This window comes from Megascapheus bottae, chromosome 12 (genome assembly GCF_031878675.1).
Source record: "Megascapheus bottae isolate mThoBot1 chromosome 12, mThoBot2.hap1, whole genome shotgun sequence".
Classification (NCBI taxonomy): Eukaryota; Metazoa; Chordata; class Mammalia; order Rodentia; family Geomyidae; genus Megascapheus; species Megascapheus bottae.
In genome coordinates, this window is record NC_143520.1 from 15,297,501 (window position 1) to 15,314,998 (window position 17,498).

The 17,498-nt window shown below is 36.1% G+C and overlaps 1 protein-coding gene across 1 annotated transcript in view; it reads left to right on the forward strand.

The window, feature by feature from the left end:
• Window positions 1–17,498, forward strand: part of Scn9a (sodium voltage-gated channel alpha subunit 9) — a 135,429-nt gene that overhangs the window by 76,711 nt on the left and 41,220 nt on the right. The window contains exons 8-14 of the mRNA XM_090342710.1: window positions 4,143–4,206; window positions 5,195–5,336; window positions 8,327–8,533; window positions 9,537–9,821; window positions 12,006–12,377; window positions 15,461–15,590; window positions 16,521–16,759. Coding sequence (XP_090198836.1) covers window positions 4,143–4,206; window positions 5,195–5,336; window positions 8,327–8,533; window positions 9,537–9,821; window positions 12,006–12,377; window positions 15,461–15,590; window positions 16,521–16,759 — 1,439 coding nt within the window. The remainder of the gene's footprint in view (window positions 1–4,142; window positions 4,207–5,194; window positions 5,337–8,326; window positions 8,534–9,536; window positions 9,822–12,005; window positions 12,378–15,460; window positions 15,591–16,520; window positions 16,760–17,498) is intronic.

Below are 17,498 nucleotides of genomic sequence, written 5' to 3' on the forward strand. Positions count from 1 at the left end.
ATGTCAGAGTTTGTAAGGCAGGAAATTCATATCACTCTCTCTTACAAAAGCTTATAGTTTATAGTATAGGAGGTAAATTTCTCTGCCATCAGAGCCAGTGCTAGAATATTTGGCCAAGACAATGCACTTGATTCAGTCTTAATGTCATTGTGTATATAATATCTTGCTTAATTATATTGCAACCTTCCTGTGAAATGAATACTTCTGTAGGTGGAGAAACACAGGAATATTTTTTGCTATTTTTTTATTTTAATTTATTTTTTATCATTGAGGTAATGTATAGAGGGGTTACAGTTACATTCTCCAGATAGTAGGTGCATTACTTCTCACACATTGATACATTATGTTTTTCCCCATTTCCCTTCCCCCAACCCCTCCAATCATCTTGTTTTCCCCCCTTCCCTTTCTTATTTCAAATAAAAATAAATGTATATACAATATACCAGGTAGCAAAGTCAGATACAGTAACAATATAAGATTAACCAAAGGACAACAAAGAAGAGAAATAACATAGTTTATTAAGAACAACAATCAGTCAAGATAAAGCTCTTGTTTCCATATCCTAGAGATCATTTCATTTTGTCTCATCCTACATGACCTTATGTATATAGATTTCGCGCTACTGTAATCCTCTGCTACGAGAGTCACATAGGAATTTTTTACATAAGGAAACACATTTTCCAATGAAGCTTTAACTACTATTTTAGCACTGATTGGCCTTCCTTCATATAACAAGAAAGCATGCATTGAAGATGAAAACTGAATGATATCCATCAGTAAAAGCTGAAATGATTCAACAGCTGCCACAGATGTTATCTCCTTAGATTTTTGTGGCTTATTAGAATTTATGGGCTTGACCAATTACACAGATGCTGTAAACCAATTTAGTGATGTTACAAGCCTTTATTACTTGTTTTTTTCATTTTTCATTTGTTCCACTCAGGATAAATCAAAGAGTAAAGAGCTAATAAGAATAGAAATTTTAGGGATGTATGAAGACCCAAGCAGGGAACTCTTCCACAATTAATGTGGAATTCATACCATATATATACCACATTTATATCTCCAAACCAGCACATAGTAATGTTTGCAGTATACATTAAGATCACTTGACTCAAATTAAATTGCATTCCTCAACAATTTCAGGACTGGCTGACTTGCCGTGAAAATTTGCACAAGTATTTATTTACTGTTTATTTAATTTAAAGTCTTGTAAAAGAAAATAAATCAATTTTTCTCTATAGTTCCAGAATTCTGACCATGCATAATCAATAGGATGAGTAATACTCTAGGATTTTTATACAATTTTTGAAACATACATTAATAATAAAACATCCATAAAAACATAACTCAAATGTTTTTTGATGGCATTTATCATAGAATTTAATTAGTCATGCTCAATTAGTTTAATGTTTATTTTTTGTAGAAATACTAAGTGGTTTCAGTTCAGCCTGCCAACTCATGATCATTGTCAACCTTGTCTCATTCTCCCCGATCAGTATATTTCTTCTTTTTTTTTTCTTTTGTCAGTTGTGAGGCTTGAACTCAGGTTTTGGGCCCTGTCCTTGACCTTTTTGTGCTCAAGGCTAGCTCTCTACAAATTGAGTCATAGCACCACTGCCAGTTTTTTTTGAGTGGTTAATTGGAGATAAAAGTATCATAGGGACTTTTCTTCCCCAGGCCAGCTTTGAACTGAGATCTTCAAGTCTCAGCCCATTGAGTAGTTAGGATTACAGGAGTGAGACACCCCTATGCAACTAATGTATTCATTTTTGTAAGGAGAGATAATATACTTTTGAGCTGCATAATAGGCTTGTCTAAAACTTCAAAAGTTACCATTGGGTCAGAAGAAATATTTAATCTAGAATTTGAGAAAGTTGTCAAACACTCAAAAAGTTCAATATTTGATTATACAAGATCACAGGTATTTTAAAAATTAGTTATACAGAGCACTCCACTATGTGATAGAGTGCTTGTGTAGCATTCACAGAGACCAGGTTTGATTCCTTGGTACCACATACATACAAAATCTGGAAGTGGTGTTCTGGCTCAAGTGGTAGAGCACTAGCTTTGAGAAAAAAGCCAAAGGACAATGCTCAGGCCCTGAGTTCAAGGCCCACAATTGGCAAAAACTAAAAGTCTTTTGTTCAAAGGTAACAAAATTGGGGTTTGAGCTCTTGGTCTTAGACTTGGTGGGCTGGCATTCTTCCACCTGAGCCACATGTCCAGACCTTGAATTTCTTAAGAGCAAATAAAAATTTAAAGAAACCTGTGTTTTAGCAAAGAGAACCAAATTCTAAATTTTAATCAATGTCTTTGATGTAAATGTTCAGTTGTTAGAAAAATTATACTAACAATTTCTTTCTAGTCTTAGCCTCCTTGAACATATATAAAATTTATTTCACAAAATTTATTTTTCATGGGGCCAGGAGATTGGCCTAGTGGTAGAGTGGCCTAGCATCTACGAAGACCCAGGTTCGACTCCTCTGTACTACATACGTAGAGAAAAGACAGAAGTAGTGCTGTGGCTCAAGTGGTAGAGTTTTAGCCTTAAGCAAGCCCAAGGGAAGTATTCAGGCCCTGAGCTCAAGCCCAGGACTGGCAAAAAAATTATTTTTTCAAAAACTTTCTTGGCCCTCTTATATTCCTTCAGTTACATTTCCCACACTTTTCTTCTTATTTTGAAATTGCTTCATTCTGCTTTAGGATACAGATGACATGATTATTTCCATATTTCATATTTTTTCTTTACTAAGAAACTCACCATCTTATCATAGCCTAATAAGGGGATGTGAGCCTGCAATTCCAGCTACTTAGGAGGCTGAAGCTGTAGGATTACAATAAAAGAGTAACTTGAGTGATACATTGAGCTACATTGCAAAGAGAAAGGGGAAGCAAAAGAGGAGGGGAAAGAGGTAGGGAGGAGTGGAGGGGAGAGAAGAGGAGGAGGACAGAAGAAGGAGAAGGAGAAAAGGAGAAGGAATAAAGGAAAGAAGAAGATGAGCAGGAGGAGGAAGAGGAGGAAGAAGAAATTACCATCCTCACAGATTTGCATATCATTTCTCATTTTACAACAATTATAGTTATAAATATATAATATACGGAAGACAGATATATAGGATAGATAGAAATAAATTCTTAACTCTTAATGACCTTGAGTTCAGGTAAATAGTGAGAAGTAGGCAAGTATAAGCAATCTTACAACAGATATCTACAGACATGCAGTTCTATGAACATATTTCCAGAAGCATCTGCTTTTACATAATACAGTTTGCTGGTGTGACATCACATATGAAGGTGACTACTTAGTTTCTAGGTGAAGTAACTGGAATTTTGGAAGAAGTTAATGAAAGAAAAGTGGGCAAAAAGGGGAAAGTCACCCTTAACCAGCTACAACTGATGTATCTTTGAGAGTTTCAAGTGGTGATAAAAAGAAGGATATTGAAGATTTAAGTACGTAGAAAAGAAGCAATAACTGGCTTGTAATATAAGTTGTAAAGTGATTGGCCAGAGATGGGGGAAAGGAATGAGAAATACATAGATGAACATATAACCCTAAATGAACTTGATGTTTCTAAGTTGGGAAGGGTGGATAAAAGTAGTTTAAGAAAATCTAATGTTTTAAGATGCCCCGCTTATATTCTCCAACCGATTTCTGCCTCCTCAGGTTTCCACTATTGACTTATAGTCTACTGATGAATCCATATACGGGTTAATTACATCAGAGACTTCTTCATCTAAACACTTTCCTTATGTCTCACCTGTAAATATTGAATTGAGGACAAGCCTCCAACACATGGATATCGTAGGGAATATTTAAGGTCCTCACTCAAAATAAATCAGTATGAAATGCTCACGTATTTACTTGAAGACTATTTTTCTCTACCCCAACCCTTACTTTCATCAAACATAAAGGAAGCTCCACAAAATTAGCAGTCTTTTTGGTTGTTAAATTCACTATCTTGCCTATGAGAAGTTATCAATCAATAATAAATAGTATATGAGAAAACAATACATAAATACTATCTCTTTACTGGAAACAGTCCTGGATATAATGTGTCAGTATACATTCATTTATCTTCTATATTACTCTGAAATCTTATATTCTGTAATGCTATATTCTTCAAATTCTTCCTAAACAGAATATTTTTATTACCTGGAGGGATCCAAAGATGCTCTCCTTTGTGGTTTCAGCACAGACTCCGGGTATGTAAACTTCTTCTAAAAATCTAAGTGATGCTAAAGAAGCAAACCTCATAATCATTTAATTTGCTGATTAGAGCTTTGGCTTGCTGCTGGTTCAACTAGAAATACAAGTAATAAAATCAGTTTGTCTTTTCATGACAAAGTTCAACTTATTTTTCAACTACACATTCCTTACAGCTAACTGAATAGAGAGTTCTAGAATCCTTACACTTGGGTAAAGATGTTTTTAAGTTCTTCATGTTTATTCAAATATCCTTCCAGTTTTTGCCCCATAGTAGCTTTATTTTGAAGGAGACTTGGGCTATTGGGAATATAAAATCAACAGGAAATGGGTGCTGCTTCCTAACCTAAACCTTGTAACATTGTATTTGTGTAATGCCCTGCATTTTTGTAATGGTATCATGAAGACCAATGCTTAATTTTAGAAAGAAAAAAAGTCTTAAAACTACAAATCTTTATGAACTTTCACAATGTTATGTTTTCACTATTCTTGGCTGTGATTCACTTCAAAAATGAGATTAGGAGATGGAATCTTGGTAGACGACTTCATATCAAGCCCAATTGACCCATAAACTAACTATTCTATAGCATCTGGGAGAGGTTTCTGAGTTTTGACAGTGATGGCACCAATCCCATCTATCATTCATGCAGAGCTTTTCTATGTGCAGAAAGTAGACTAAGGAATCAATATGTATTGCTTTATACAAATTTAATCCCAATATTATCATTGTGATTTAAGTACTAATCCTGATTTCATGGAGGGAAAGAAGAGTACTTTCAAGCAATTTCACAAGATCTGATGACTAAGTAAACAATAGACTGAGATTTTTTAACCCACTGCTTCCTGAATCCCAATCATGAATTCTGAGACATTTTTCAGCACTGTCCCCCAATAACAGGAACCTTGATCTTGTCATGTTTCTATGGAACTGTTTACCTTGTCTCCTGAATGCACACTGAGCTGTGATATTGTTTTTTTCATATGTAGTCAGTGTCCAGAGGGCTACCATTGTGTAAAGGCTGGCAGAAACCCTGATTATGGCTACACCAGCTTTGACACTTTCAGCTGGGCCTTTTTAGCCTTGTTTCGTCTGATGACTCAGGATTACTGGGAAAACCTTTACCAGCAGGTGAGTGCCAAGAGAAGCATTCTTGTATTAATGACAAATACTAGGTCTTTCCAGTCTTACAAATAAATGCTTTCTCACTCAGTTGAAAACCTACTGTTTATTGTTACAGTTGGAATGGATATATCTTGTATCATAAATAAATCTCTCATCTTTTCTATTATATTTGACCTCTAGGTCTGTCCTCTTATCGTCTGTCATCCTATAGGGTTCAATGGAAGTACCAGGAAACGTCCTGTAATGTTCTCTCAAGCTATGAACACTCCAGTTTCCTTATGCATTTGAGGTGTCCTCAGTGCATGAAGTTCTTTTTTCATGGTTTCCCCATGTTTATTTTTTTACTTCACTCTCCTATTTACAATAACTCAATCCATTTTCTAGATGATAGAAAGTGAATGATACTGAAATAGATTGATTTTATATATAAAGAGAGCATAATTAAACTCAGTGAAGCTGCTGAAGAATAGTGAGGTAGAAGAGATGGAAAAAGAGAATGAAAGCTTAATTAAAGTACAATAGTGTATGCACATGAAATCCCCTGGGAAAACTACGTTGGAGTACACTTGAAAATGAATGGCCAAATGGAAACAGATTTTGTTGGATGGTGGGTGCTAGGCATAATGAGAGATGGAAAAGTAGAGATAAATATGCCAGAGTATTTTATATGCATATATTAGAATAGAACATTGAAATCTGTCAAAAATGATTTTAAAAGGAGTAAGAGAAGTAGAGACAGATGGAGGGGATAAATATGTAGTCAATGTATGCAGGTTTGGAAACATCACAATAAACTGTCTCAAAGTCTATATATTATTAATTTTTTAAAGTATTACTTCTCTAATACTTCATCTTCAGCCAATTGCTCCCTGCAATGGACTTTCATTACCCATGGACTCTCCTCCAGTTTATAACATACTTTAGTATATTATTATAATTGTGTTATAAAATAATTTTTCATTCATATTTCATACTCCAACTTGATGTCTCTCTTGAAATTGTCATGTATTCTTAGCACCCAGTCCCAAAAGGACTCAAATGATTTGTTCTGTTATCACAAATAACAACAAATTATTATATAATTTATTCAATAATTTCTATAGGTGCTTCTTTTGGTCTGTTTATATATTTACTTAAGTTTTGAGACTATTATACATGAAGATATACACTACAGGAAGAAAGAAAGAAAAATGAGACAAATGATTTGGGGATGACTGAGAATAGGGTGATACTGCTTGGTCCAGGCTTCTTTAACTGTTTGTGCTGCAGTAGTCCTCCTCTTCAGTTTCAAGGTTTCTTCAGTGAAGCCAACTGTTACAAGATGAAAGAAGACATGAGTTTCTACAACAATTAGAAAAATGCAAACTGAAACATGGGTTATGTATAAATGGGTTACCATTCAATATAACAAAGATCAAGTGGGTTTTCAAAGGAGATAAAAAAAAACTATGGGACATAAAAAACAAATAACTGAGGTAGACTTTCAAAGCTGTTCCTGTTAATCTCTAGAGGAAGTAACACTGGAATTTCTGTTATGCCATGTTAACACAGGAATTCCAAAGAAAATTTAAATGAGTGTGCTCTTTTTTTGTGTGGGGGTCATGGGGCTTGAACGTGGCTTGGGTGCTGCCCCTGAGCTCTTCAGCTCAAGGCTACCACCCTACTTTCAAGCCATGTCCCACTTCCTGTTTTCCAGAGGTTAACTTGAGATAAGAGTCTCAGGTTCTTATGTACGTAGGCTGGCTTTAAACCTTGATCCTCAGATCTCAGCCTCCTGAGTAGCTAGGATTACAGGCATGAGCCAGTGTGCCTGGCCTTAAGTGAGTGTACTCTTAACCTATTAATTCCACTATAGAAATATATTCAAAATAGGAACTTAGTACAACAAACTGATAGAAAAAGGGATTGAGTAGCTAGGCACCAGAGATTTGGAAAAGATTTTTGTTGTAAAAAAAAATTCTTGATACTATTTTTAATCAATTTTAAAATGTAAAATATAATGCATGAGAAACTGGAGAGTGACTCAAGTGGTCACTTGTGGAGTATATATGAGGCCCTCAGTTCAAACCCCTCTACTGCCAAAAGAAAAAAAAAGAGGAATGAATGATGCAGGTTATATTACATGTTAAAATTATTAATGAGAATATTAATTAAAAACACTTATGATATGAATATATTCAATCAATAAGGCTTTTATATTCAATTGAAAACAATATTCCATGTTAAAGCTTTTAGGAGCTGGGAATGTGGCTAAGTAGTAGAGTGCTTGCCTAACATGCATGAAGCCCTGGATTCAACTCTTCAACACCACGTAAACAGAAAAAGCTGTAAGTGGTGCTGTGGCTCAAGTGGTGGAGCACAAGCCTTGAACTCAAAGAGCTTCAGGCATATCACCCAGACACTGGGTTCAAGCCCTGTACTGACCAAAAAAAAAAAAAGATTTTTAGTCAGCCGGTGGCTCATGCCTATAATCCTAACTACTCAGAAGGTTGAGATCTGAGGATCACAGTTCAAAGCCAGCCTGGGCAGAAAATAAGTTAGATTCTTCTCTTCAATAAACAACTCATAAAACCTAGAAGAGGAGCTATGGATCAAGTGGTTGAGTGATAGCTTTGAGGAAAAGAAGTTCAGGTCAAGAACAACACCCAGGAAGAGGTCATGCCCCAAGGATCAGAAAAACAAATTTAGTCAGTAAAAAGTCTACATTTTGAAAGATCATGTGAGCTAATTTTACTAGTAATTTTAGGACTGTGAGAAAAATAGAATCATTCTATTGTTATACATAATATATTGTTATACTATATCCATTGTACTAAAAATGTGTGAAATTCTGATTGTTTAAATGTCCATGGATATTTAAATGTATTCTATTTGTATAAATTAAGTAAATACAAAATATCCATTGCCTCCATGTCAAATATAACATTCACATAGATTTTATGAAAAACTTTTCTATTATCAATATAAAAATGATTTTTTTCTTTTTTTTGCCCTAGACACTGCGCGCTGCTGGCAAAACCTACATGATCTTCTTTGTGGTGGTCATTTTCCTGGGTTCCTTTTACCTGATAAACCTGATCCTGGCTGTAGTAGCCATGGCCTATGAAGAACAGAATCAGGCAAACATTGAAGAAGCTAAACAGAAAGAGATCGAATTTCAGCAGATGTTAGATCGACTCAAAAAAGAACAAGAAGAAGCTGAGGTACTGCTATTTGGCTTAACATTGTTCTTATAGGTAGAAGTGGCAAAGGGTATAATAGAGGCCCTATGCTATATGGTCCGCCTATCCCAGTTTTTCTTTAATTAAGGAATCAGTTCTGGAATAAATTATAATTCACACCTTCCTGACATTCATCTGCCAGTAGTATATAAGATATTCTGAGGCTGTTGTCATAAACTTGTCACTTACAACACCTCAGTATGGAGGCGGCAAATATGAAAAGGTATAGAATACGAATGATTCATTTCCCCTGGAGTTACAAGTCATAAAATGGTTTAAGGAAAACTATTCTAATGTCAAAGTTAACAGTTAGACCACGGAGAACATAGCAATATTAGCATCACTTTTTGCTACTGAAGAAATATTTTAGGATTTAAAACCTGAAAATTAAGAAAGTCACACAGCTGGGCATGGTGGCTCATGCCCATAATACTAGCTACTCAGGAGCCTGAGGTCTGAGGATCAAGGTTCAAAGCCAACCCAAGACTAAAGACCTTGAGGCACTTGTCTCCAATTAATGACTAGAAAATCGGAAGTGGTGGTGTGGCTCAAGAGATAAGGTGATAGCCTTGAGTTGAAGAGCTCAGGGACACTGCCCAGGCCCAGAGGTCAAGCCCCATTACCTATAAAAAAAAAAAAGTCACGATGGTGGTTGTGATAACAAAGACTAAGTCACATGTCACTGAAAAGTCATTTCCAAACTTTGTGCAAAAGACACATCAGTAGAAAAGCTGAGGAATCTCAAACTAAGAAGCATAATATCAACTATTCTGCAAAAATCCTTAATTTAATGATTGGATCCAATTAAATAGTCTCACTGAATCTTGTGTTATTAAGCAAAATCTAGTCTATGGTGTAGAGAAATTGTAATTGAGTTCTATATATGCAAATCTATCTAGTAAAATTGTAACAAAAGCTATGTAAATTGCTTTGTAGTAAGCAAAGTTTTGATGCCTTACATACATGGAATGTCTTGGCCCAACAGGCAATAGCAGTAGCAGCCGCTGAATACACAAGTACTGGACGAAGCAGAATCATGGGCCTATCAGAGAGTTCTTCTGAAACATCCAAGCTCAGTTCAAAGAGTGCTAAGGAAAGAAGAAACAGAAGAAAGAAAAAGAATCAAAAGAAACTCTCTGGTGGGGAGGAAAAGGGAGATGAGGAGAAGTTGTCCAAATCAGGATCAGAGGAGAACGTCAGAAGGAAGAGCTTCCTTGGAGTTGAAAGTCACAGGCGGACACGAGAGAAGAGACTTTCCACCCCTAATCAGGTACCACAGACACTCAGTTGTGTCAGCATACCCAGAGAAGCAGCTCACAGGGTTTATATTAGGGCAAAAAGCCCCAGGAGAAGAATGTGAGCTGTTTCATGGGTCTTCCAATAAGTACAGAAAAGCCTATATCTTGCTGGCTATTCATGGAAAGAAATTCAGATATGGTTTTTAAATTTAAGTTGTTCATTTGAAGAGAATTACCATTTCAGCACTGTTCTAGCTTCTTTAATCATCAGGTTTCTAAAACAATATGTTCCTTGGAGCCGTTATAAAAATGAAGAGACTATTCATAAAATAGAGTACGTTTCCTAGATGTATAACTGTTTGCACTTTTATATACCTCATTGGTCAAAGCTAATCTTAGACTGGGTTTATCTTGATTCTTCATACTCTAGATGACAGGATCAGCACCCAGTGCACAGATGCCTTGAACATCCAACACCTCCAGCCACAAAAGCTACTAATTTATAGTAGCTTGATGTACTCACTGTAGACCTACCCTTAGAAGGTCTGTTATCTGCCTATGTGGAATTGTGTTCTGTCTTTATCTGAATCTCAGGTCTCAGGCCCCTCTGCCTACCACTCTGTGTAGACCTGCAGATATTCCATGGCTTTTATTCTTCTTAATGCTTCTTCAACCATATGACTGACATTCAAATCATTTTTCTAAAATGAACATCTTGTCCCTTGACCCAGCTTGGGGGGAAAAAAGCAAATAAAATGAATGATGCTGTGAAAAAAAAACCACTGAAAGCAACATCTAAGTTATATCCATGCTATAAACAGCATTTCTTCCTTCACAGAAACTCAGTTCATTGAGCTGGAATGGTATCTTTTACTGTAGGTTTCTTGGCTTTCTTGCTTTTACTACTTAGTGCACACATCTCTGAGACCAAAAATCCTTTTCTCCTCACTGTTCCAATACCACCTGCTTCACTACTAGCTCTGATGGTTCTCATCTGACACATGTTCCTCTGTCCTACATTCTCCCCATCTACTCTTCCAAATCTCATTCAGAGTCACTATCTGTTTCATCTCAGCCTTCACTTAAAATTTCCAGCTTCTACCCCATGCAATGCTAAGATCCTGCCAGACACACAGAAATAAAATACAGAGTCATCCACCTATTTTCAAGATCTCAAGGTCTTGATGATAACATCAGTTTTAAAAAGATGACAAGAAGTGTGCATGCTTATAAGGTAAAAACCTCATCGGAATCATGTCAATAAATTAGTTTGTCTTTAAAATAACAACTACTGGTGTTTATTCAACTTGATGCTTTCAAAGAATTTAACTTGAAATTTGATTTATAGGAACAGTTCATCCTGGACATGGGCCATTTGGGATTAAATTTTATCATTCCCCCTTTGATCAAGGACAAGCTCTGTTTTTGCAAACTCTGAATTTTGTGACCTAATAAGCTCCTTGGCATTAATAAGATTCCAGGTCATGCAGTGGTCTTACAATCACAGAAGCATCTATGTGGTCTTTACATTTAAGAAAGCCCCACTTCCAAGCTGGGCATGGTGACTCTCCCCTGTAATCCTGGCTACTCTGGAGGCTGAGATCTGAGGATCAAGGTTCAAAGTCAGCTCAGGCACTAAAGTCTATGAAACTCTTATCTGCAATTAACCACCAGAAAACCAATAGTGGCACTATGGCTCCAGGGATAGGGGAGTAGCCTTGAGCTTGAAGAGCTCAGGGTGGGCACCCAGGCCCAGAGTTCAAGTTTCACAAATGACTGGAAAAAAGAAAGAGAGAGAGACAGAGAGAGAGAGAGAGAGAGAGAGAGAGAGAGAGAGAGAGAGAGAGAGAGAGAGAGAGAGAGAGAATAAAAAAGAAATGCTCACTTTCTTCCTTTCTTCTGGAGGTTAGGGACTGATGTATGAGAAGCTAAATGACACAGTTTAGTGAACAATTCATTTATAGGAGCTGTCTATGGAGCAAGGTGATTGGTATGTGCTCATTAGAGAGGTCACTATAATATATAAATATGGTGGTCTTGTCCAGTTAATTTACCTGGATATAAGAGAACGAATTCACCAAATTCTTTTGACTTTTGGGAGGAACTCTCTTCTGCCATCAGGTCCAGGAGTTCAGTTGTAATTTTATAATTTTTACTGCTATTCAAATACAGGTTGCCATTATTTATTTGATTGTTTATTTATTTATTTTCTGCAGTCACCTCTAAGCATCCGTGGCTCCTTATTTTCTGCAAGGCGCAGCAGTCGAACAAGTCTTTTCAGCTTCAAAGGGCGAGGAAAAGATATAGGATCTGAGACAGAATTTGCTGATGATGAGCACAGCATTTTTGGAGACAATGAGAGCAGACGGGGCTCGCTGTTTGTGCCCCACAGACCCTGGGAACGGCGCAGCAGTAACATCAGCCAGACCAGTAGGTCTCCCCCCATGCTGCCAGTAAATGGAAAGATGCACAGTGCTGTGGACTGCAATGGAGTGGTGTCCCTGGTTGACGGACCTTCTGCCCTCATGCTCCCCAATGGACAGCTTCTGCCAGAGGTGATAATAGATAAGGCAACTTCTGATGACAGCGTAAGGACATTTCCCATAGCTTAGGCATGGCTGGGATTTTTCTTCTGCATCAATCTCTCTGCTGAAGGGCCTGCTCAGACCCAGGAATGGCACTGCATTCTGCAATCCTGTCTCACTTTCTAGAAAGTGGAAACACCTCTCAAGCTTTAACTCATTGACGTACTTCATTCACTTTTTGTTACAGGCATCTATCCAAAGATTTACATTATAGTCCATTTTGCAGAAGTAGTTATCTGTTGTTGTGATTGACAGTTGCAGCTTAGTTTATTTTCCACCTACTGTTTTTTCAGGCAACTACTTAACATGTATCTATGGCAGCAGATCAATTTTGAGTCAATAACAATAATAATAATATAATACTATAATAATAGTATTATTATAGCAGAAACATGTAGCTGAAGCACAGGGAAATAAGGGGTTTAATTTTATTCACTAAACTAATGAATAGCTCTGGTTTAATCCAAGGTCCTATGTTACACAGCTATGGCTCTTAACCTCCATGCCCTGCTGACTCTCCAATGGAAAGTATGCTTATGTTGCAAACAATTGAGAATGGCTGTGCTTATTTCCTTACTGCTTTCATTTAAAAAAAAAACAAAAAACAAAAAAACCTTTCAGGAAGTGGAATTGTAAATAAGTAAACAGTTTCCATCTGTACTGAATACAAAGCAAAATATCTAAAACCCACACACTGACTCAAACAAACTGAACAAAAAACTCTTAAGTCTCCAAAAGAGTACCAAGAATTCAGAAATCCTGAATGATTACAGAGATTTATTAGACAAGAAAATGAGATCTTTCAGGATCCTGGAGTTTCTAGGTTGCTTCCTTAGTCCATTCACTATTCTTTGCTGTTCTACTAATTGTCATCAGTGATTAGGATTAACTCAACAAGTACATACTATGTGCTGTATATTATTGTATTCATATTAGCAGACAGTGCAGTATTATTTTAAGTGAGAATAAAGTTTCATTGAGACATGATCACACAGGGGATAAATGCATGCCCTCAGAGTTAACTTGTAAACCTTTGTGCTTGCATGATACAACTTCAGCCTTCCTGTCAAAGTATTTTTTTCTTTTTAGTGAACATGTTAAATCTGCATGGCACTATTTTTTGTTTTCTTTTTAAATGGTGTGCATGATGTATAAATATTACATAATATATGTTAGAGTTATGGATTATTATATGTATTTAAAGGAAGTGATTATATTTAAAGGACTATTTTTGCCTACTCAATGGGCAGGGTGATAGCCTTGAGCTGAAGAGCTCAGGGACAACACCTAGGCTCAGAGGTCAAGTACCAGAACTGCCCCACAAAATGAAAAGAAAACAAAAATCAAGCCTACAAACCTAAAACTAAAATTACAAAGCCAGAGGCATTATAAATGCAACCAACATAAAAGTTTGGCATAATATATACCTTAGATAAAAAAGCATGGCAAGCGAGGCACAGTGGCTTCTGCTTATAATCCTAGCCACTCAGGAGGCTGAGATCTGAGGATCAAGGTACAAAGCCAGCCTGGGCACAAAAGGACCTGAGACTCTTATCTCCAATTAACCTCTAGAAAATGGGAAGTGAGGTTTGGCTCAAGAATAGAGCGGCAGCCTTGAGCTGTAGAGCTCAGGGACAACACCTAAGCCCTGCACTATGGCGGTAACCTTGACCTGAAGAGGTCAGGGACAGCGCTCAGGCTGAGTTCAAGCCCCATGACCCCCCACCAAAAAAAAAAAAAGCATGGCAAATGATATAATTTACGTACTTGTGACATGTCTACAGGAAAAGCTATTGTCAGGCAAATAGTCTTGCTAGGCTTGGAAGAAAATAATTTGCTTTTGGAAAAATCAGTTAAATTTGAGATTCTAGCAGAGAAAATGTGTTTACAGAGAGATTTCTGTAAAAAGTCATGTGTTTCTGAACACATGCACAACATGTACATATGCACACATATACTTATGTATGCCTTCACATTTGTATATTTAGATATACTATATTTATGCAACTCTACAACTCCACACTATTCTTATATGAACTATATTAACATGTATATGTTGGTAAAATATATACTGCATAGCATATAAACAGATAGATGACAGTAGTGGAGTTTTATATGTGTATAAGAGTGTATATATGCATATACATGTATGTGTTGGCCTGCACTAAACAAGCATACCTTTCTAAATTTAAATTTGCTATTATGCTTAAAAAAACAAAACATTGTCACTTTACAAAAATGACAATGTCTGGTATCCCCGAGCTCATATTCCTGCATGGCAACAACTTTCAGAACTGAAGAGCACCAACTCTTACTGATGGAAATGACTTCCTGCATTTTGTGTCAGTTTCCATCAGTCCAGAGTGTTGTTTTCCCATGCAGTCCTTTATCATTTTATATTCATTACAGTAGCTTTTATTAGTGCTGTCACCTCATTCCTGATTAGTTACAGAAATTATTGGAAAATAGTGAATTCTGCCACATTCCACATTCAGTGGTATAGGATATCTGTATAAGTTAGATATTCAGAAAGATAGGCAGTAACCATAGAAGCAGCTGGGTTTGTTTTACTTATGTTTCAGTGCTCTAACATTGAGTACAAGGCAAGTATTTCTATCTGACTTTATGCATGGTGAAACCAGTTTGGTAACTTGACTATGCTACATAGTCAGCTATTCAAAATTAGCAGATCCATAATCTAGACCCAATAATCTGGAAGCCATTCTTTTAATTATTCATTATAACTACTCAAGCAGGATTTAATTTCATAGCTCCTTTTTATTTGGATCTATTTTTTTATCTATTGTCAGACTTGAACTCAGGCCTGGATGCTGTCTCTAAGCTTTTTTTGCTCGAAGCTGCTGGTCTACCACGTAAGATGCTGCTTCAGCTCCACTTCTGGATTTTTAGTTTCAGTTTTTGGTGTTTAGTTGAAGATGAGTCTCATGGACATTTCTGTCCAGGATGACTTTGAGCTTCGATCTCAAATCTTAGCTTCCTGAATGGCTAAGATTACACATGTCAACGCTATCACACTGGCTATAATTCTATCCTTAAGTCTTTAATTGATCATCTTTTTATTTCAGGGAACAAGTAATCAAATAAGCAAAAAAAGACGGTCTAGTTCTTATTTCCTTTCGGAGGATATGCTGAATGATCCTCATCTCAGACAAAGAGCCATGAGTAGAGCAAGCATATTAACAAACACTGTGGAAGGTATGTGGTAGTTTTACCCTACAGGTTCCTAAATGAAATTCACCTTCAAATGTTTACATGAAAGTCTGAGGAAGAATTTTACACTGTAAAATGGACATTAGTAGTAACAAAGAAAAATGATAAAAATCATTTTATATGGTTAAAATGGATGCTTTTTTGTGATTCAAAAGAGATACAATATGAAATGTGATGACAAAGATTAAGTAATAGACACAGAAAGCTACATTACTTCAGGGCCACATGATTAAAGTATCTCATCTCTTTGAAATTCTCTCTTGTAATAAGCAAAGACCACAATAGGTGTCAGCTTTCAGTGATGTGCTGCCTTCTGTTCTGTCATTTCAGTGTATCCTGGGGCTGACCTTGTCCACAGACTGGCCCTAATACCTCACCCTCACTCCCATCACAGCTGCAAATTTTTAATCTACCCCCATAAGATTAAGGAGAGAATAAAATACACCAATGACATGACTAATGAGTTCTTATTTCTTAGCTATCATTTGTGCTTTATTTTTAATACTCCTATATCATTAAAAAGCTTTTCCGGGACATGATAGAATTTTCTTACCATTGTTAGGAGATCAAAGTAACAGAAAAATGTTTATGTTGATGGAAAGCGAACATTTCTCTCTTAAACATCTGTCCTTCTATTTCTGATATGTTGGTGTATTTTTATCTGAAAGATGCACATATGTCTACCTTTAGTCATAGATTAATTTCACTCTTTTCTCCACTCCTTGATCTAGAAAATAGATGGGATATGAGATTTTTCTGTACAGGTGCTATGGTCTCATAGTAATAGCACTTTTATGCTGTTTAAAGCACAATCTTTTTTGAATACTAAAGTACCTTGCTGATTTGTATCTGATTATAAATAAGATCTAAAAATGAATGACTTCATGCTCTCTGTTTTTTTTCCCCACCTCTTAGAACTTGAAGAATCCAGGCAAAAATGTCCACCTTGGTGGTACAGATTTGCACACACCTTCTTGATCTGGAATTGCTCCCCATATTGGATAAAATTCAAAAAGTTTATTTATTTTATTGTAATGGATCCTTTTGTAGATCTTGCAATTACCATTTGCATAGTTCTAAACACATTATTTATGGCCATGGAACACCACCCAATGACAGATGAGTTCAAAAATGTTCTTACTGTGGGAAACTTGGTGAGTGTTGTATTGAGTGTGGAGTGCCACAGCTTTTCATTTTCGTTGCCATTTCCATTTTTAAAATCAACAGGTCTGTAGTTGGGTAATTATATATATTTATAATATATGAGTCTATGTGCTCAGTCCAGGTTTTGGCAATATATTTTATAATCTTTAAATAATTTTATAGTAGTGTTGAGTTCTATAAATAATACTGCTTTTACATTTATCATTTTATGACCTAAAACTGAATATTGACCTGAATGTCAATATTCAGAACTTTGATGAATTTTTGTGCATAGTGTGATTATGTAGCATGTGCCCCACATATTTTCAAGAAAATATTGCTATATTATTTGGAAAGACTTGAATTTTAATTTTGACTCAGTCTCTTGCTAGTTCATGATCGTGGATAAAATATTTTGAACTCGAAGAATTAAACATTTTACCAAATCTTACCCAGCCTCAAAAGTCAGCAATTACGTAATTTTCTGAAAGAAAAATGGAGTTAAAGATCAGCATGTTGAACCAAATATGCAAATTCAGAAAGACAAAAATACATTATGCTTTTCTCTTAAGCAGAATCTACATTTTAAAATTGGCATGCAAATTAAAGGAAAACGGGCACTAGAAAAAGGGGAAAGGAGAACAGAAGAGAAAGTGATGGGAGGGAATGTCATCAATGCATGCTATATCCATGGTGAAAATATCATAATGAAACCCATTATTTTGTACAATTATTATAAGCTAATTTTAC